A 22,142-nucleotide genomic window follows, 5' to 3' on the forward strand; every position below is an offset into this window, starting at 1 on the left:
TTCCAGAGCTGCTTTCTGGCATTCATTGTGTGATGGGAGACATGGCTGTCCCCAAAGGGGACAAGGACTTTTAGATTGGGGACATTTCTAAGTCAAACTCTAATCAAGTGCCTTCTTTGCATTTTGTGAGCTTGCTGCAGGCTTGGACCTCTCTCCCTAAGGAAGAGCTGCGCTCTGCTGGAACTGGATGGACATCTGGGGACTCACAGGCTGGCCGCTGCTCTGACTGTATTTCCTACATCCCCACACACCATCCTCATAGGGAAGATGACACATGACATGCCATGAAACACTTGACCAAGCACAGGTCAAAGCTACCAACACATCCCATTCTGTGGTACCTTGCAAATCTCGTGCAGCTGTGAGCTATGATTTATTTCATGTAGGTGTACTGGGGTGCTTGGGTCCTAGTGGTTACTTTTCATACCATTATTTTTACCAAGTGTTTTCTCTCCTAAATTCAATCAAAAGCTGCATGATTTCTATCCCCTCTACCACTATTTCCATTCAAGGAAGGAAACGCTGGCTAGATTTAGAGAGTGTCCCTTTCATTTCTTTGGAGGGCCATCATTTGCTTCGTTGCATATGTACTTTTCCTTGGTTGGTTCTTTAAAATAAATTTTTTTTTCTAGCAATCTTCCTGTCTCAACCTCCCAAGTAGCTGGGACCACAGTCGTGCACAACCACACCTGGCTAATTTTTTAAATTTTTTGTAGAGATAAGGTCTCTCACTATGTTACCCAGGCTGGTCTCCAACTCCTGGGCATAAGTAGTCCTCCTGCCTTGGCTTCCCAAAGCCTTGGATTACAGGTGTAATCCATGTCTGGCTTTAAATTTTTTGTAAAAAACAAAGACATAAACACACACACTAGCCCAGGCCTACACAGGATCTGTGTGTAACTAGAGCAGGAGACCCTTCTACCTGAGAACTTTTGTCTTTGCTGTGTGATCTTTGGCAGGTTATTTAAGCTCTCCAGGCCTTAGTTCTCATTTGTAAGATGAGATAATAATAGCATCAATCTCAAGGAATTGTGTGAAGGTTAATTAATACATTTTTAAAAAGAGAAAACACTCAAGGGGTATTAACTATTATGATAAGAGTGGCAATGACCATGCATATTGGACTTCATAGATGGAGGAAGCCCAGGCTCGATGGACAGCTTCCCTGTTTCCCAGCAACGTTTTAACAAATCTATCAAATTCCCATTCTCCACCTAGGTGGCCTTGCCAGGGACGTGGTGACAAGTATAAAGGGGAGGAGCGATGCTTCTTCAGGAAGGTGCTGATGGAAGGATAACCAGGCCTGTGCTTTTATGAAATAGCAAGCCAAACTGGGAACTTGACCTAGAGAATTTGATTAATCTCTTCAACTACATCAAAGGCAGCAGTGAAGCAACTTCTCTCGTGTGATGCCAATAACTAAAAGAGTGTGTGCTGTCCTCCAACTGCCACTTACCAGCTGTATAAAAAGGGCCAGTTACTTAATCTCTCTGAGCCTTAGTTTCCTCATCTGTCAATGGGAATGATACTATTTTATAGGGTTGTTGTGGTTATTAATCAGGTGGTATCTGTAGAATGCCTAACAAGTTTTTGGAACCAGGTGAAGGCTCAGTAAAAGCCAATCATTATGCTCATTATTATGTTTATTATAAATGCTTTTTTTTTTTTTTTTTTGAGACGAAGTCTTGCTCTTGTCCCCCAGGCTGAAGTGTGATGGTGCAGTCTTGGCTCACTGCAACCTCCTCTTCCTGGGTTCAAGTGATTCTCCTGCCTCAGCCTCCCAAGTAACTGGGATTACAGGTGCCTGCCACCAAGCATGGCTAATTTTTGTATTTTTAGTAGAGATAGGGTTTCACCATGTTGGCCAGACTGGTCTCAAACTCCTGATCTCAGATGATCCATCTGCCTCGGCCTCCCAAAGTGTTGGGATTACAGGCATGAGCCGCCACACCCAGCCTATAAATGCTCTTATTACGAGCTACCTTACAGCTTATGATTTACAACTGAGGAAGCAAGTTATTTCATGGCAGGACTTGTCCTGTGATAGTTCTCTTCCTCATCATGAAAGATGTCAACAGCACTCATCGGGATTCCCCCACCTCTGGCCTGGGCTGTTGCCCATGTGAAGATTGGGAGAAGGTGATGCCCACCTGGTTGCACAAGAGCTGGGTCTAAGTCATCCTGTCTCTGTGTGTATCTACAGCCCTAGGAACGGCTCATGGCTCATGCTTCTATTGCATGACCAGGGATTCTGAGGATGGTTTAGGTGTCCAGACTCAAACCTTCCTTGTCATTACCTCCTTCCTAGCTTTTTCCCTCTACCTAACAATTCTTCTTTCTCAGGTTCTCTTGAATGTGTCCCTCTTTTCTAGAGACAGTTGCATCTTCCTACCTGCCTGCAGCCTCCTCTGGCTTTGCCCTCTTCTGCACCCTCCCTGAAATTGTTTTTGTCTCTCCAGCCCCAGTTCCTCATTCCTCAGATGACAGCACCCAGACTTTCATATGGGGATGGATAAGTTAGGAATGCATTCAGCTGCAAATAAGAAAGCTGACGCAGAGTGGCTGCAACATAAGGATTTATTTCATTCACATAGCACTAAGTCTGAAGATAGGTGGTTGCCTGCTTTGATTCAGCCTTTCTATCCTCATGCTCGCAGCTCCAGGCATCACATCAGCACTCAAAGCAGGATGAAGGAATGGAGGAAGGAAGCACAATTTGCATTTGTTCTTTTTTTTTTTTTTAATGAGAAAAGCCAAAGTTTTTCCAGTTGCCCCCAGCATACTTCCATTTATATCTCATTAGCTAGAGCTGTGTTAAGATTCTCTCTAGCTGCAAAGGAGATGAGGAAGGCTAGCATTTCATTTTTCTAGCCTCCAAAATGGAGATAAAGAGAAAAGGAGCTCGAGGGTGTGGGCTTATGCAGCCAATGCTGTCTAGTATAGAAAACTTCTCCCCAGTCTCAGCACATGCAGCAGACTTGACCCCCACTCCAGGCATGTCACTGATGACCAATCAGAGCATGATATCGCTCTTGCCACAGGGATTGTTTCATGAAAGGGCATGTGACTAAGCTAGGGAAATTAAGAGATGATGAGACTCAATTCCAGGACTTCAGTTGAGACTATTGGGAAAGAGATCTTTTGTTTGGATTTAAGCATAGCATAAACTGCTGAGATCCTCAGGCTACCCCTTAAAGAAAGCTGACCTGAGATGGTTCCAACCTAGAGGAAAGCAAGGCTGAGAGACAAGGAGCAGTGCTGATGACATGGATGGAATTCCTGGATCCAACTGTACCTGATGCCCCCAGGAACTTTCATGTATGTGAGCCAGTAAATTTTCCTTTTTACTTAAGCCAATTGGAGTTCAATGTCTATCACTTCAAGTAAAAGAATCTTGGATAATACGTGCCCTTGGAGGCTCTGCTTGAGGTACCAACACCATCTGGTTTTGTTTATGTGTTTACGTATCAAGATCTCTCACCAGATGCATGCTCTGCTGGCAGGGGTCATCTTTGTATCCCAAGGCCCCCCACATTGGACGTGACACATGGCAGGTTCGCAGTAAAGGCTTCATTAATGAATGAGCCATGTTTCTCCTCTGCCCTCCATGGCTGCCTTATAAATCCAGGCTCTGTCATCTGGCACTCAAGGACTTCCATCATCCAGCCTCCATAATGTCCTCCCATTATTCCTCTCGATGAAAAACACTGCTGCTGAATTTACCTTTTTTTTTTTTTTTTTTTTTTAAAACAGTGGCCCTTCTCCATCTGTACATCTCTTCATGCTGGTCTCTCCGCCTGGAACACGGCTTTCTCCATCTTCATCTTTCAAAACTCTATATATTCAAGACATAACTCAAATGTTGCTTCTCCCAAGGAGCCTTCTTTGATCATCTCAAGTCATAACACCTGCAGCTCTCGCTGATCTACATGAGACACCTGTCACGTCGCCCTGTGGCGGTTGATGTGTCAAGATCTTATCTTCCCAATTAAACCATTAGCTTTGTGCCTCTTCCAGCACCTAGCAGGGTGCCATTCACATTGTGGGGCTCAGGAGACATAGATCGCTGGAAAAACCTGGTTTGGAATGAATTTCTCTCTCAGCCCTGGAGAGGGTTTTTCTTTTCCTGACCACATTTTATTAAAGCTATTTTTCCTACTAAATTTTTTCCCACAAATGTGTTGAGGTATAATTGATTTAAGGTGTGCAATTGGATGAATTGTGAGATATGTATACACCTGTAAAGCCGCCCCACAATCGAGAGAGTGAACATGTTCTTCACCGCTGATTGGTGCCCACGCCCCTTTGTCATCTCTACCTCCCTTTCCCCGACAAACTCCAAAACAGATCAGCTTCCTGTCACGACAGTTGAATGTGTATTTTCTAAAATCATATGTTGATGGAGTTGTATGGTTTGTATTTTTTTGTCTGCCTTCTTTCACTCAAGAGAATGACTTTGAGATTCATCTGTTGTTGTGTATATCAATAGTTTGTTCTGTTTCACTGCTGAATCGTGCTCCCTGTCATGAATATGCCACTATCTATCAGTTCATCTGTGGACATTTGGGTTGTTTGGGTCCAGTTTGGGGATTTTACAAATAAAGTTGCTATGAACATTTGTGTATAACTCATTATATGAACACATGCCTTCATTTATCCTGACAAATATCTAGGAGTGGAATGGCTGGATCAAAGGGTAGGCATCTGTTGAATTTTTAAGCTCTTTTATGTGGTGGTACCATTTTACATTCCCACTGGTTCTAGTTCTACATACTCTCTTGCCACATTTTCATTTCTTCCCCATATATCAAAATTAGTGCTTTTCAAACTTTAAAAAATTTGGGTTTGTTTTTGAGACAGGGTCTTGATCTATCATCCAGGCTGGAATGCAGTGTCATGATCTCAGCTCACTGAAGCCTCCACCTTCCAGGCTCAAGGGTTCTCCCACCTCAGTCTCTGGAGTAGCTGGGACTACAGGTGTGCACACCACCATCCCTGGCTAATTTTTGTATTTTTAGTAGCGATGGGGTTTTGTCATGTTTCCCAGGTTGATTTCAAACTCCTGGCCTCAAGAGATTTGTCTGTCTTGGCCTCCCAATATCTTTTGTTTTGTTTTGTTTTTTAAGAAGCAGAAACCTTAAAAAAAAAAAAAAAAAAAAAAAAGGCCATCCCTAGACCCCTAGTGAGTAAAGCGTGTAAGGAGACAGATGCTTTGGCCAAAGGGTTGTAGGAGGTGTGTGGCGCCTGAGGCCCTGGGTCACCTCTTCCGGCCCTGGGGTCCTAAGAACACATACATGTAGAACACCCGCTCTAGGTGATAAACGTGAGTCAGATTGGACTTTCACTTACGTTCTGGGCCACAGCACCTGCCAGCCATGCTGAGAACCTCACCAGGGCCTCCAAAATGACGAGCCTTGGAGGCGGCTCGGACACAGCAGCCTGGACTATGGGGTGGTATTTCTCGCTGGATGGAAAAGGTTTTTCAGGATATAAATACTACCTTTCCACCACCATGACTTGTCAAACTTCCTCCATCTCCAAGACAAATATCAGAAACTGCATGACTCCAGATACCAGGAACAAAGAAACAAATTGGGAACACTGTGGGCAAAAAAAAAAAAAAAAAAAAAAAGATTTTAATAAAGATTCAGCCAGCTCCGTGCGTAAATCCTGACACACTGCTTACTGTGATCTTGACAGTGATGCTGGGCAAGAATAAATAGACTGTGAGGCCATTCATATTCCTGGCACTGATGAGCCCACTGCAGCCTAAATGATGGCTGACTATAGACAGGGACCCTTTCAGGGGCTGCTCCAGCAGACCTCTGGCCTCAGACTCTTGGCCTCTGCAGGCTTTGGGACCCTGAAGCTGAGGTTTCTCACTGGCCTGCAGTGAGCCTGAGAAAAGCAGATTCACGGGCCCTCAGCCTTCATTCGCACTCCTGTGCCAGAACCTGAAGAGCTGTGTTTTCACCTTGCTGTGTGTTTCTTACTCCTCCTCATTCTGCTTTTATTATAGAAAACTTTAAACATATACAAAAGTAGACAGGATAGTAAAATGAACCCTATACACCCACAGCCCGGCTTCAACAGTTACCCATAGATGGCCAATCTTGTTGCATCTCTACTCCTACTCACTGTCCCCAGTATTATTTTGAATCAAATCCCAGACATTAAATTATTTCATCCATAGACAGGTCCCCCAATCTAAAACATAAGGGAGCCTTTTTAAAGACAAAACCATAATATTATTATCCCACCTAAAAATGAGCAATAATTTCTTTCTGGCCCATAGTGGAGTGTGAGGACCATGGCCTAAGCTCTCTCAGCCAAAGAGTAGGTCACTTCTTCCGGTAGTGGGAGCTACGCCTGACACGTGTCGCAAGACAGTGTGCATTTTTAAAGGAGGGTGTGCATTTTTAAAGGAAGCCAGCAGGAGTTCTACTTCTGGAAATCCAAGCTCATAAGAGAAAAACAGCACCAAGTTGAGCTGACCACTTGTGTTGCAAAGGGGGCCTCGGGTCCTAGGCAGGACCATTATCTAGAATCTTGTCATCCACGCCTTCTATTTGTTTTTAAAGCCAACTTTGCATTTTAACCTAACGGGTTCAGGGAAGCCACTGTCAAGTTCCCTATAGAGTAGTTCCTGGGGGCTTACCAGTATGACGTCACCCTGGGCAGTCTTTGAATATCCAGTCAGACCCCCTGGGTTTGATGTGTGTCTCTGCAGTTTATATACTGTGCATTAGGAAGTGGACACTTGCTGTCATTGGCTGGCAGGGGTGTTTTTTGAGATGACAGTAGATGACATGCTGATAAACTGGATGCTGAGAGTGTGTGGTGATGCAGGTCACCCATCTTCCCCTGCCTGCCTGTGCCCACTGTCTATCCAGGGGCCCATCCAGATGGTTTTCCAGGCCCTACCTTCATCCCAAGAGCTGGATTCATGGTTTCTTGTAGGTGCCAAACAGGAACCAGCTGGGCTTTTCAGCACACAGAGCCCCCCGATGCTGGTGGGTAGAGCAGGCCCTGTTGAGGCTCTTGCTCCAGCTGCCCCCCTTGGAGAACCCTCTGCAGTGTGCATGAGGCACTCCTGGGCTGTCTTCTAGCCCTTGCTCCTGAAGGCACCATTTCCCACACATCCCAGGCTCCTTGGAATTGAGATGCTGTGGTCGTGGTCTTGGCTGACCAGGTGTCCCTTGATTCCAGTAAGGAGCAGGGACATGGGAAAAGCTTTGCTGGTGGAGGAAGCTGCACAAGGGAGCAGTGGGATGCCAAGGTCTCCTATTGCTGTCCATCCTCAGGGCTGAAGGCTGCTCAGTAGGAAGTCACCTAAAGTGCTGGGATTACAGGTGTGAACCACTGCACCCAGCATTTTTTTTTTTTTTTTTTTTTTTAGACAGAGACTCATTCTGTTGTCCAGGCTGGAGTGCAGTAGTGCAATCTCGGCTCACTGCAACGTCCACCTCCCAGGTTCAAGTGATTCTCCTGCCTCAGCTTCCTGAGTAGCTGGGATTACAGGTGCCCGCCACCACATATGGCTAAGTTTTTGTATTTTTAGTAGAGAAGGGGTTTTGCCATGTGGGCCAGGCTGGTCTCAGGCTCCTGGCCTCAAGTGATCCACCCACCTCAGCCTCCCGAAATGCTGGGATTGCAGGTATGAGCCACTGCACCTGGCCAAGTTTTACTGTTCTTAGTGTGCAGATATTTTACTTCCTTGGTTAGATTTATTCTTAAGCATTTTATTTTTCAGCATTATTCACAATAGCCAAGATATGGAAACAATCTAAGTGCCCATCAACAAGGTACACAATAAAATACTATAAAGCTTTTAAAAAGAATGAAATCCTGTCATGTGTAAAACATGAATGAAACCGTAGGACATTATGCTAAGAGAAATAGACCAGGCACAGAAGGACAAATACTGTATAATCTCACTTACATGTGGTAACTAAAAGTCTCACAGAAATAGAGAGTAGACAGGTGGTGAGTGGAGGAAAGTAGGGAGACAGAGGGATGGGGAAACAGAAAATATTGATCAGGCCGGGCGCGGTGGCTCAAGCCTGTAATCCCAGCACTTTGGGAGGCCAAGACAGGCGGATCACGAGGTCAGGAGATCGAGACCATCCTGGCTAACGCGGTGAAACCCCGTCTCTAGTAAAAAATACAAAAAAATAGCCGGGCGAGGTGGCGGGTGCCTGTAGTCCCAGCTACTCGGGAGGCTGAGGCAGGAGAATGGCGTAAACCCGGGAGGCGGAGCTTGCAGTGAGCCGAGATCCGGCCACTGCACTCCAGTCTCGGCGACAGAGCAAGACTCCGTCTCAAAAAAAAAAAAAAAAAAAAAAAAAGAAAATATTGATCAAACGGTACAAAGTTGTAGTTAGACTGGAGGAATAAGCTTCAGTGATCTATTGCATTGCATGGTGTCCATAGTTAATAATAAGCCACTATATATTTCAAAATTGCTAAAACGGGGAGTGGGGTGGAGCAAGATGGCTCAATAGAATCTCTCATCAATCATTCCCCTACATAAACACCAAATTAAACAATTATCCATGCAAAAAAGCACCTTCGTAAGAACGAAAACTCAGGTGAGCAATCTCAGTACCTGGTTTTAATATTATATCAAGAAAAGAGGCACTGAAGATTGCAGTAAAGAGAGTCTTGCATAGCCTATACCATCTGACATTCATCCCCCAGCAGCACCATACTGAACAGAGAGAGAATCTGGGTGCTTTGGGGAGGGAGAGTGAAGTGATTATGGGACTTTGCATTGGAACTGAGTGACTGCCCTGTCACAGTGGAACACAACACAGGACAGAATTCTGCTAGTGCCCACAAAGGGAGCATTTTTTTTTTTTTTTTTTTTTAGATGGAGTCTTGCTCTTTCAACCAGGCTGGAGTGCAGTGGCATGATCTCGGCTTACTGCACCCTCCACTTCCCAGATTCAAGTGATTCTCCTGTCTCAGCCTCTCGAGTAGCTGGGACTACAGCTGCACAACACCATGCTCAGCTAATTTTTGTATTTTTAGTTGAGACAGGGTTTCACCACATTGGTCAGGCTGGTCTCGAACTCCTGACCTCAGGTGATCTGCCCGCCTTGGCCTCCCAAAGTGCTGGGACTACAGGTGTGAGCCACCACTCCTGGCCAAAGGGAGCATTTAACCTAGCTCCCACTAAAGAGGAATCTCCCATGCCAGAGACAGATAGGAACTTCAGTTCCAGCTGCCTCCACCACTAGTTAATTAAAGTGCCCTGACGTCCTGAATAAATTTGAAAGGCAGTCAGACCACAAGGTCTGCAGGTCTGCAGTCCTTGGGCAAATTCAGGTGCTGAACTTGCTCAGAGCCAGTGGAATGGGAATGCGCATGACCCAATGAGATATCAGTTTTGGTGGCCAAGAAGTGCTTGTATCACACCTCCCCCAACTCCAGGCAGTGCAGCTCAAAGAGAGACTCCTTCCACTTGTAGGAAAGAGAAGGAAGATTAGAAGAGAACTGTGTCTTACCACTTGAGTAGCAGCTCAGCCACAGGAAAACACACCACTAAACTGATTCCTGAAGCCCCCAATTCAAGGCCCTACTTCCTGGACATTTCTAGACTCACTCTGGGACAGAAGGGAACTTGCTGCACTGAAGAGACGGACCCAGCCCGGCAGGACTCACCACCTGCCGACTAAAGAGCCCTTGGGCCTTAAACATCAGTAGTAGCAAGGCAGTAGTCGCCATGGGCCTTGGTCAGGACCTAGTAATTTGCTGGCTTCACATGTGACCCAGCACAGTGGCAGCTGTGGTGTTCACAGGAGCAACTATGTCACCCCTCCCTCACTCCAAGTAACCTAGTACAGACAGAGAGACGCCTTCAGTTTGGGAGAAAGCGAGAAAACAGTTTGAGAGATTCTGCCTAATAATCCAAGGAATTCTCCCAGATATTATCCAAGACCACTGAGGCAGTATGAGTCTGCTAGAATCACAGTGCTACTTGGCTTAGGGTACTCCCTAGTAAATTCCCTTTGAATACTTAGAAAACCTTCTCAAGAAGAACAGGCACAACTGAGCCCAGATGGCAAAGACTACAATAAATATCTAACTCTTCAATGCCCAGACATAGATGAACAATGACAAGCATCAAGACCATCCCAGAAAACATGACCTCACCAAATGAACCATGTAAGGCACTAATGACCAATCCCAATCACACATCTCAGGACAGAGATATGTAACCTTTCAGAGAACTCAAAATAGCTGTTTTAGAAGAGCTCAATGAAATTCAAGATAACAGAGAGAAGAAATCCAGAATTACATTAGACAAATTTACCAAAGAGATTAAAATAATTTTAAAAATCAAGCAGAAATAATGAAACTGAAAAAATTTAATTGACATACTGAAGAATGCATCAGAGTCTCTCAACAGCAGAACTGGTCAGGCAGAAGAAAATATTAGTGAACTTGAAGAAAGCTATTTGAAAATACAGTTAGAGCAGACAAAAGACAAATGAGGTCGTATGTGGTGGCTCACGCCTGTAATCTCAGCACTTTGGGAGGCCAAGATGGGCAGATCACGAGGTCAGGAGATCGAGAGCATCCTGGCTAACACAGTGAAACCCCATCTATACTAAAAAACATACAAAAAATTAGCTGTGCATGGTGACGGGCGCCTGTAGTCCCAGCTACTCGGGAGGCTGAGGCAGGAGAATGGCGCGACCCCAGAAGTCGGAGCTTGCAGTAAGCTGAGATTGTGCCACTGCACTCCAGCCTGGGCGACAGAGCGAGTCTCCATCTCAAAAAAAAAGAAAAAAAAGAAAAGAAAAATGAAACTAAAAATAAGGTGTGCCTACGAGATCTAAAAATAGCCTCAAAATGGCAAATCTAAGAGTTATTGGCCTTAAAAAGGAGGCAGAGAGACAAAGGGATAATATCAGGGAACATCTCAAACCTAGAGAAAAATATCAATGTTCAAGTACAAGAAGGTTATAGAACACCAAGCAGATTTAACCCATAGAAGACTACCTCAATGCATGTGATAATCAAACTCCCGAAGGTCAAGGATAAAGCAAGGATCCTAAAAGCAGCAAGAGAAAACAAACAAACAACATACGATGGAGCTTCAACGTGTCTGGCAGCACACTTTTCAGTGAAAACCTTACAGGCCAAGAGAGAGTGGCATGACATATGTAAAATGCTGAAGAAGAAAACCTTTTAGCCAAGAATGGTATAACCAGCAAAAATATCCTACAAACATGAAGGATAAATGAAGACTTTCCTAGACAAATAGAAGTCGAAGGATTTCATTAACACCAAAACTGTCCTAAAATAAATACTAAAGAGAATTCATATATATATATATATATATATATATATATATATATATATATATATGAAACCATTTGAAGGTACAAGACTCACTGGTAATATTAGGTTGATTCAAGAGGAACTGCAGGCCAGGCACGGTGGCTCATGCTTGTAATCCCAGCACTTTGAGAGGCTGAGGCTCACGAGGTCAGGAGTTCGAGACCAGCCTGGTCAACATAGTAAAACCCCATCTCTACTAAAAATACAAAAATTAGCTGGGCATGGTGGTGGGCACCCACCTAAGTACCTAAGTAATCCCAGCTACTTAGAAGGCTGAGGCAGGAGAATTGCTTGAACCCGGGAGGCGGAGGTTGCAGTGAGCTGAGATCACGCCATTGCACTCCAGCCTGGCCGACAGAGCTAGACTCCGTCTCAAAGAAAAAAAGAGGAACTGTGTTTTTTGCCATTACTTTTAATGCCATAACTTTTAATAGCAAAAACTGCAACTACTTTTGCACCAACCTAATAGTAAGTATACAGATACACATGGAATGTTAAAATAAGATTATTGTGATGGGTAAAGCACTCATATCTGGAGTAGAAATACTAAAAAGTAAATGTATCAAAAATAATAAGTATGACAACTTTTCAAGACATAGACAGTATAAGATATAAATAGAAATTTTAAAAATGTCAATAAAGTGGAGGGATGAAATTGAAGTGTAAAGTTTTTATTAGTTTTTGCTTGTTTGTTAGTTTCTTTGTTCATTTATGCAATCGGGGTAAGTTGTAATCAGTTTAAAATAATGGATTATAAGATGTTATATACAAGCCCCATGGTAACCTCAAATCAAAAAACGTACAAAGATACACAAAAATAGAAATTAAAGCATACCATCAGAGAAAATCACCTTGACTAAAAAGAAGACAAGAAAGTAGGTAAAAAGGAAGAGAAGACCACAAACCCACCAGAAAACAAATAACAAAATGACAAGAGTAAGTCCTTACTTATCAATAACAACAATGAATGTAAATGGATTAAACTCTCCAATCAAGAGATATAGAGTGATTAGCCAGGCATGGTGGTGGGCGCCTGTAATCCCAGTTTCTCAGCTGGCTGAGGCAGGAGAATCGCTTGAACCCAGGAAGTGGAGGTTGGAGGTTGCTGTGAGCCGAGATTGTGCCATTGCACTCCAGCCTGGGTGACAGAGCAAGACTCTGTCTCAAAAAAAAAAAAAAAAAAAAAAAAAAAGAGAAAAGAAAAGACAGAGTAGCTGATTGGATTTCCAAAAAGAAAAAAACAACAACAACGATCTGTTACCTACTAGAACACACTTCACCTAAAAAGACACACATAGACTAAAAATAAAGGGACGGGAAGATAATTCCATGCCAATGGAAACCAAAAAAGAACACGAAAATGTATACTTATATCAGATAAAATACATTTCAAGACAAAAACTGTAAAAACAGACAAGGAAATTCATTACTTATTGATAAAAGAATCTATTCAGCAAGAGACCATAAACAATATAAATATGTATGTACCCAACATTGGAGCACTTAGATATATGAAGGAAATATTATTAGAGCTAAAGAAAGAGAAAGATTATAATACAATAATAGCTGGAGACTTCAACACTCTACTTTTGGCATTGGACAGATCATCCAGACAGAAAAACAGCAAAAACATTAGACTTAATCTGCAGTATGGACCAAATGGACCTAAAAGACAGTTACAGGACATTTCATACAATGGCTACAGAATGCACATTCATCTCCTCAGCATGTAGCATATTCTCAAGGATACAGAATATGTTAGGCCACAAAACAAGTCTCAAACAATTCAAAATATGAAATCAAGTATTATCCCTGACTACAAAGGAATAAAGGTATAGATCAATAACAAGAGGAACTTTGGAAACTACACAAACACATGAAAATTAAGTAATGTGTTCCTGGATGACCAGTGGGTCAATGAGGAAATAAAGAAGGTAATTTTAAAATTTATTGAAACAAATGAAAATGGAAATATAACTTACCAAAACCTATGGGATACAGCAAAAGCCGTACTAAGAACAAAGTTGATAGTAACAAGTTCCTACATCAAAAAAAGCAGAAAAACATCAAATAAACAACCTAACAATGCATCTTAAAGAACTAGAAAAGCAAGAGGAAACCAACCCCAAAATTAGTATAAGAAAAGAAAGAATAAAAATCAGAGCAGAAATAAATGAAATTAAAATGAAAAAATACCAAAGATCAATGAAATGAAAAGTTTATTTTTTGAAAACATAAACAAAATCTACAAACCTTTAGCCAGACTAGGGGAAAAAAAAAGAGTAGACCCAAATAAATAAACTCAGAGATGAAAAAGGAGACATTATGGCCAGGTGCAGTGGCTCACGCCTGTAATCTCAGAACTTTGGGAGGCTGAGACAGGAGGATTGCTTGAGCCAGGAGTTTGAGACCAACCTGGGAAACATTGTGATACCCCCATCTCTGAAAATAAAAAATTAAAAAAAAAAAAAAAGAAAAAGGAAGCATTACAACTGATGCCGCAGAAATCCAAAGGCTCATTAGAGGCTACTATGAGCTATTATATGCCAATAAATTAAAAAACGTAGAAGAAATGGATGAATTCCTAGATGCATACAACCTATCAAGATTGAACCATGAAGAAATTCTAAACCTGAATGGACCAATAACAAGTAATGAGATCAAAACCGATATAAGAAGAAGTCTAGCAGCAAAGACAAGTCCAGGATATGATGGCTTCACTGCTGAATTTCACCAAACATTTAAAGAACTAATATTAATTCTACTCAAACTATTCTAAAACATACAGGAGGAGGGAATGCATCAGAACTCATTCAACAAGGCCAGTATTACCCTGATACCAAAACCATATAAAGATACATTAAAACAAGAAAACTCCAGGCCAATATCTCCGAGGAACATTGATGAAAAACCCCTCAAAAAAATACTAGCAAACTGAACTCAACAACACATTAAAAACCATTCATCATGACCAAGTGGCTTTATCCCAGGGATGCAATGATGCTTCAACACACAAAAATCAATCAATATCGTACATCATATCAACAGAATGAAAGACAAAAAACATATGATCATTTTAATTGATGCTGAAAGGGCATTTGATAAAATTCAATATCCCTTCATCATAAAAAATTTCAAAAACCTGGGGATAGAAGGAACATACTTCCACATAATAAAAGCCATGTATCGCAGACCCACAGCTAGTATCATACTGAATGGAAAGAAACCTAAAAGCTTTTCCTCTAAGGTCTGGAAAATGACAAGGATGTCCACTTTCATTGCTGTTATTAAACTGGAAGTCCTAGCTAGAGCAATAAGACAAGAGAAGATATAAAGAGTATCCAAACTGGAAAGGAAGAAGTCAAATTATCCTTGTTTGCAGATGATTTGATCTCCTATTCAGAAAAACCTAAAGACTCCACCAAAAAAAAAAAAACTATTAGAACTGATAAACAAAATTAATAAGTTACAACACACAAAAATCAACCTACAAAAATCAGTAGCATTTTTATACCCAAAAGTGAACAATCTGAAAAAGAAATAAAAACTGATCCAATTTACAGTAGCTATAAATAAAATAAAATACCTAGAAATAAACATGACCAAAAAAATGAAAAATCTCTACAATGAAAACTATAAAACACTGATGCAAGAGGACATAAAACATGTTCACGGATTGGAAGAGTCAATAATATTGTTAAATGTCCATACTACCCAAAGCAATCTATAGATTAAATGCAATCCCTATCAAAATACCAATGACATTCTTCATAGAAAAAGAAAAAACAATCCTAAGATGTATATGGAACCAAAAAAAAAAATACTTAAAGCAATTCTGAGCAAAAATAACAATACTGGAGGGAATCGCATTACCTGACTTCAAATTATACTACAAAGCTATAAGTGAAACAGCATGGTATCAGTATAAAAACAGACACATAGACCCATTGAACAGAATAGAGAACACAGAAATAAATCCATACAGCCACAGAGAACTCATTTTCAACAAAGGTGCCAAGCACATACATTGGGGAAAGGATAAGCTCTTCAATAAATGGTGTTGGGAAAACTGGATATCCATATGCAGAAGAAAGAAACTAGACTTTTATCTCTCACCACATATAAAAATCAAATCAAAAGGATTAAAGACTTAAATTTAAGACCCCAAACTATGAAACAACTACAAAAAACAATAAGGAAACTCTTTAGAACATTTATTGAGTAATACCCTATGAGCACAGGCAATCAAAGCAAACATAGACAAATGGGACCATCTCAAGTTAAAAACCTTCTGCAAAACAAAGGAAACAATCAACAAAGTGAAGAGATAACCTACACAATGAGAAAATATTTCCAAACAATTTATCTGACAAGAGATTAATAACCAGAATATATTTAAGAAGCTCAAACAACTCAATAGGAAAAAATCTAATAATCCAATTTAAAATGGGCAAAAGATCTGAATAGACATTTCTCCAAAGAAGACATACAAATGTCTTCTTTTGTCTTATTGACAACAGCCATTTTAACATGTGTGAAGTAACTGCTCATTGTGGGTTTTTTAAAATGCCAAACAAGCAAATGAACAGGTTTTCAACATCACTCATTACCAGAGAAAGGCAAATAAAAACTACAATGAGATATCATCTCACCCCAGTTAAAAAAGCTTTTATCCAAAAGACAGGCAATAACAAATGCTGGTGAGGATGTGGAGAAAAAGGAATCCCTGTACACTGTTGGTTGGAATGTCAATCAGTACAGTCTCTATGGAAAACAGTATGGAGTTTCCTAAAAAAAAAAAAAAAAATAGAACTACCATATGATCCAGCAATCCCACTAGTAGGAGTATACCCAGAAGAAAGGAAAGCAGTATATCAAAGAGATAGCTCCACTCCCGTGTTTGTTACAGCACTATTCACAATAGCCAAGATTTGAAAGCAACCTAAGTATCCATCATCAGATGAATGAGTAAAGTAAATGCGGTACATATACATGATGGAGTACTATTCAGTCATAAAAAATAATGAGATCCTGTCATTTGCAACAACATGGATGGAACCGAGGACATGATGTTAAGTGAAATAAGCAAGACACAGGAAGACATGTCCTCACTCATTTGTGGAGCTAAAAATTAAAACAATTGAACCCATGGGGATAAAGAATGGAATGTTAATCACCAGTAACTAGGAAACGATTGGGAGGGAGAGAAGTGGGGATGGTTGATGGGTACAAATACATAAATAGAATGAATAAGATCTAGTATTTGATAGCACAAAAGGGTGACTACAGTCAACAATAATTTACTGTACATTTTAGAATAACTAAGAGTATAATTGGATTGTTTGTAACACAAAGAAAGGATAAATGCTTAAGTTGACGGGTACTCTATTTACCCTGATGTGATTACTGCACATTGAATGCCAGTATCAAATGTCTCATGCACCCTATAAATATATACACCTACTATGTATCCATAAAAATTAAAAATTAAAAAACACAGGCCCAGTGTGGTGGCTCATGCGTATAATCCTAGCATTTTGGGAGGCTGAGGCAGGTGGATTACCTGAGGTCAGGAGTTCAAGATTAGTGTGACCAACATGCCAAAACCCTGTCGCTATTAAAAATACAAAAAAAAAAAAAAAAAATCTCAGCTACTTGGGAGACTGAGGAAGGAGAATTGCTTGAACCCAGGAGGCGGAGGTTGCAGTGAGCCAAGATCACACCATTTCACTCCAGCCTGGGCAACAAGAGCTAAACTCCATCTCAAAAAAAAAAAAAAAAAAAAATTAAAAACACAATAAGCTGTTACTTCCCCCATGCTAAAATGGCTATTATCAATAAGACAAACAAGTGCTGGTGAGGACGTGGAAAAAAGAGAACCCTTGTACACTGTTTGTGGCAATGTCAATTAGGATAGCAGTAAATTAGGATAGAAAAACAGTATGGAGTTTCTTCAAAAAATTAAAAATAAAACAATGACCATATGATCCAGCCATCTCACTACTGGATATATTACCTCCCAAAAATGAAGTCAGTATGTCAGAGAGATACCTACACTACCATTATTCACAAGAGCCAAGATATGGAAGCAATCTAAGTGTCCATGAATAGATGCATGAAGAAAAAACTGTGGCATACATGTGCAATGGAATACTATTCAGCCTTAAAAGTCAGGAAATCCTATCATTTGCAGCAACATGGATGGAACTGGAGGACTTTACACTACGTGAATACGCCAAGCACAGAAAGACAAATAGTAAATGATCTCACTAATAGATCAAATTTTTAAAAGTTAAACTTGTACAAACAGAGAGTAGAATGGTGGTTATGTGAGTTAGGTAGAGGGTATGGTAGGATAGATGTTAGTCAAAAGCTACAAAATTTTAGTTAGATAAGAAAAAGTTAAAGAGATCTATTGTACAACATAGTGACCATATTAATAAAAATATTTTATATTCTTGAAAATTGCTTAGATATTAAGTTTTCATCACAAAATAATTGAGATAACACATATGTTAATTAAATCAGTGTAACCATTCCACAATGTATATGTATTTCAAAACAATATGTTGTACATGAAAAGTACATACAGTTTTGTCAATGAAGATTAAAGAAAAATAATTTATATGGCTCTCTCCTGTATTTATCATGTCCAGAAAACTGACTACAATGTATGGTTTATTGTGATTAATACTGTGACCAAATTTTATACATCCACATAGTGTAGTTATATATTTTATAACATATACTAATATGTAATACAACATAATACAACAAATATTAAAACATTAAGTTTTAAGTATGTTTAACAAATTTTTAAATCTCTAATATGTCAATTTACTAAAAACATCATTTGGGGCTGGGCACGGTGGCTCATGCCTTATCCCAGCACTTTGGGAGACTGAGGCAGGTGGATCACCTGAGATCAGGAGTTCAAGATCAGCCTAATATGGTGAAACCCTGTCTCTACTAAAAATACAAAAATTAGCCAGGTGTGGTGGCAGGCGCGTGTAATCCCAGCTACTAGGAAGGCTGAGGCAGGAGAATCACTTGAACCCAGGAAGTGGAGGTTGCAGTGGGCCAAAATCGTGCCACTGCACTCCAGCCTGGGTGACAAGAGCAAAACTCTGTCTCAAAAAACAAACAAACAAAAAAAACCATATCATTTGGAAACCAGTACAAGTAGAAATTTTCCATTCTCCAATAACTAGTACCACAAGTATATGAATCAGACAATAAATTACTGCTTACTACAGTATTCTAACTTAGTATGACACTAAATAATTATATAAATGTCAAAGGTATAATCTTTAGCCAAAGGTAAAATGTACTTTCTTGTTTTAAAAAGTTTATCACTCTTTTTTCTAGTGACCAGTTTAAAATGGTTTCTACATTAGGTAGTAATGAGTTTATGGAACATGTCTACACACTAGTATTTTTGCTTCCATTTTGTTTAAAGAGCTTTCCAGCATTCTCAATATCATGATTGATACAGAGACAGATAATATGTACATGGTGCATTGGGAACACTGGGATAAACAAAGAGGTTCTTCCCAGACTCTGTAGATTTTGGCTTAAAGCAGCGTTCAGCAAACTTCTATGAGAATGAATCACGGTTAGAGTAAGCATTACTTTAAATAAAACAGAGTTTATGTTCCTCATTAGTAACTGTTAACTTACAGATTACCAGAGTTACCAATATTAGCCCAAGTTAAAATGTTACTTTGAGACTATGAATGATACACATATATTTAACTTAATCATTCCAAAGCCTGCCCTCTTTCATTTTTACCTTGCAAAACTCCCCAAGGGTAGTGATGGTCTCTGACCATCCTTTCTGCAACTTTCACTTCATCCACACTCCCCACCACAGCAAAGGGTAACAGCATCTAGAGAACAAGAATGATATCAATTGAATTCTCTAGCACCAATAGAGCTTACTCTATTACTCTCAATCCTGTTATAAAAATGACAGTGATGATGATATTGTAGTATATTTAATTAGGGATCTACCCTGCATCTCATTTTAAGACTTAACAATATGCACTAATTGGTTTCTGTCAGCTTCAGCCTCAGGCTGTGCACACAGTTGGAAACTGTCTACTGAGCAGAGCCTAAAGCAAGGTATCCTGCTGTGGGAAACACAAAGTAAAAAGATTTTTAGTAGACATAATTTTTCTCCCACTATCTTTACCCTGAACCATCTTTACCCTGAATGTTGAAGAAATAACATACAAAAAACTTTTAACTCTAGTATAAAGTCAAAAGACAAAAATATTAAAAATAACTACAACTATTAGAATAATTAATGGATACAATATAAAATGTATTAATAAGCAATACTGTATATATCTCAATAAATTACGTTTGTTTTTTTCAGACAGAGTCTGGCTCTGTCACCCAGGCTGGAGTGCAGTGGTATGTGCTTGGCTCACTGCAACCTCCACCTTCCAGTTTTGAGCAATTCTCCTACCTCAGTCTCCCTAGTAGCTGGGATTACAGGCACCCGCCACCATGCCTGGCTAATTTTTGTATTGTTTAGTAGACACTGAGTTTCACCATGTTAGCCAGGCTGGTCTTGAACTCCTGACCTCAGGTGATCCACCCACGTCAGCCTCCCAAAGTGCTGGGATTACAGGCATGAGCCACCATGCCCAGCAAAAATAATTTTTTACATTTTACAGTACTTAGCATTTCAATTCAGAAATCTATTTACTGTTTGCAGTATCTTAAAATAAAGGAGGTATTTCACAAAAAAAATAAATAAAAGAGGTATAAATAATAAGAAAAGAGAAATGGAAGAAATGGAATTAACAGTTATCAGTTTAGATTCTGTGTTTCAGATCCTTCACAAAGATTTTGGCACTTACACCTCAAAAAAAAAAAAAAAAAAAAGCCTTAAAAGAAGTGTCGGCCGGGCGCGGTGGCTCAAGCCTGTAATCCCAGCACTTTGGGAGGCCGAGACGGGCGGATCACGAGGTCAGGAGATCGAGACCATCCTGGCTAACACAGTGAAACCCCGTCTCTACTAAAAAATACAAAAAACTAGCCGGGCAAGGTGGCGGGCGCCTGTAGTCCCAGCTACTCGGGAGGCTGAGGCAGGAGAATGGCGTAGACCCGGGAGGCGGAGCTTGCAGTGAGCTGAGATCTGGCCACTGCACTCCAGCCTGGGCGACAGAGCGAGACTCCGTCTCCAAAAAAAAAAAAAAAAAAAAAAAAGAAGTGTCATTGGTCCCATAGCATAGATAAGTTAACAGTCTCAGGGAAGATGAGTGAATTGTGCATGATCTCTTGACTTTTAAGTAGAGAAGATAGGATGGAAATCTAAATCTACATACTTTCAAAATTTATCATCTTTCAGCCGGGCATGGTGGCTCATGCCTATAATCCCAGCGCTTTGACAGGCCGTGGTGGGCAGATCACCTGAGGCCAGGAGTTCAAGACCAGTCCTGTCAACATGGTGAAACCCCATCTCTATTAAAAACACAGAAATGAGTTGGGTGTGGTGATGGGCATGTATAATCCCAGCTACTCAGAAGGCTGAGGCAGGAGAATTGCTTGAATCCAGGAGGCAGAGGTTGCAGTGAGCTGAGATTGTGCCATTGCACTCTGGCCTGAACAACAAGAGCAAGACTCCATCTCAAAAAAAAAAAAAAAAAAAAAAAATTATCACCTTTCAAAGTTTGAGCTAATATTTTAGGTATTTACTACCACAAAAGGTTTATACAAATAAAGAGTTTAGTCATCTTTACTACTGCCCTGATTCTAAAACCAGAGACAACACAGCATTCCGCATCCAACCCCCATCTATTTGTTTTGAGGCAAGTGCATTTGAGAGTTGGAGGCTCCCTTTTAACACTCAAGACCTACTTGTGAAATAGGGGCCCTGCCTTAGATGCAGCAAACGGAGAAGATGGGGGCCCTGACCATCCTTGCCGAGTTCATGAGGCAGTGGCTCATTATGTGGGGAAGCAATCCAAAGAACCTCAGACTGCTGCTCCTCCACAATGAGCTCTCAGTTAGTTACCAGTGGGTGCCTGAAGTTTCAAGGTGGGGTGGGGGGGCTGGGTAACCTGTCATTGTTTCCACCCACAATTACAGAACACTGCCTCAGAGATTTTGCCTTGGAGGGGAAACAGGCCATGAAATGAGAAAACCCATCCAAAAATTTAAATGTCATCCCAAGGGACCTGAATAGCCAAAAAAATATTGAAAAGAAAGACCAAAGTTAGAGGTCTCACACTTCTAGAATTCAAAACATATTACAAAGCTACAGTAATCAAAATAGTTTGGAAGTAGCATAAAGACAGACATTTAGACCAATGGAATCAAATACAGAGCCCAGAGTTAATCCTCCCTTACCTATTCTTCTGTTGATAGACATTTGGGTTGCTTCCAGCTCTCAGCTACTGTGAATAATAACACAATTTATATGGCTTTGCAAATATCTAAGACCCTGCTTTCAATTCTTTCAGATATATACCCAGAAACAGGATTGTGAGATCATATAGTAATTTTATTTTCAATTTTGGAGAAACCACCTGTATTAGTCTGTTTTCACACTGCTGATAAAGATATATCCTAGACTGAGAAGAAAAAGAGGTTTAACTGGACTTACACTTCCACATGGCTGGGGAGGCCTTAGAAGCATGGTGGGAGGTGAAAGGCACTTCTTATATGGCAGTAGCAAGAGAAAATTAGGAAGAAGCAAAAGCAGAAACCCTTGATTAATGCATCAGAACTTGTGAGACTTATTCACTATCACGAGAATAGCACGGGAAAGACCGGTC

At 40.6% G+C, this 22,142-nt stretch overlaps 1 protein-coding gene across 1 annotated transcript in view; it reads right to left on the reverse strand.

The window, feature by feature from the left end:
- Nucleotides 1–22,142, reverse strand: part of LOC105483027 (uncharacterized) — a 96,890-nt gene that overhangs the window by 35,729 nt on the left and 39,019 nt on the right. Inside the window, exons 9-11 of the mRNA XM_071094148.1 lie at nucleotides 21,971–22,024; nucleotides 19,145–19,241; nucleotides 5,350–5,601 (exon numbers count right to left, since the gene is read on the reverse strand). Of these exons, the coding sequence (XP_070950249.1) occupies nucleotides 19,204–19,241; nucleotides 21,971–22,024 (92 nt within the window). The 3' untranslated portion in view covers nucleotides 5,350–5,601; nucleotides 19,145–19,203. The remainder of the gene's footprint in view (nucleotides 1–5,349; nucleotides 5,602–19,144; nucleotides 19,242–21,970; nucleotides 22,025–22,142) is intronic.

Source organism: Macaca nemestrina, chromosome 4 (assembly GCF_043159975.1).
Source record: "Macaca nemestrina isolate mMacNem1 chromosome 4, mMacNem.hap1, whole genome shotgun sequence".
Classification (NCBI taxonomy): Eukaryota; Metazoa; Chordata; class Mammalia; order Primates; family Cercopithecidae; genus Macaca; species Macaca nemestrina.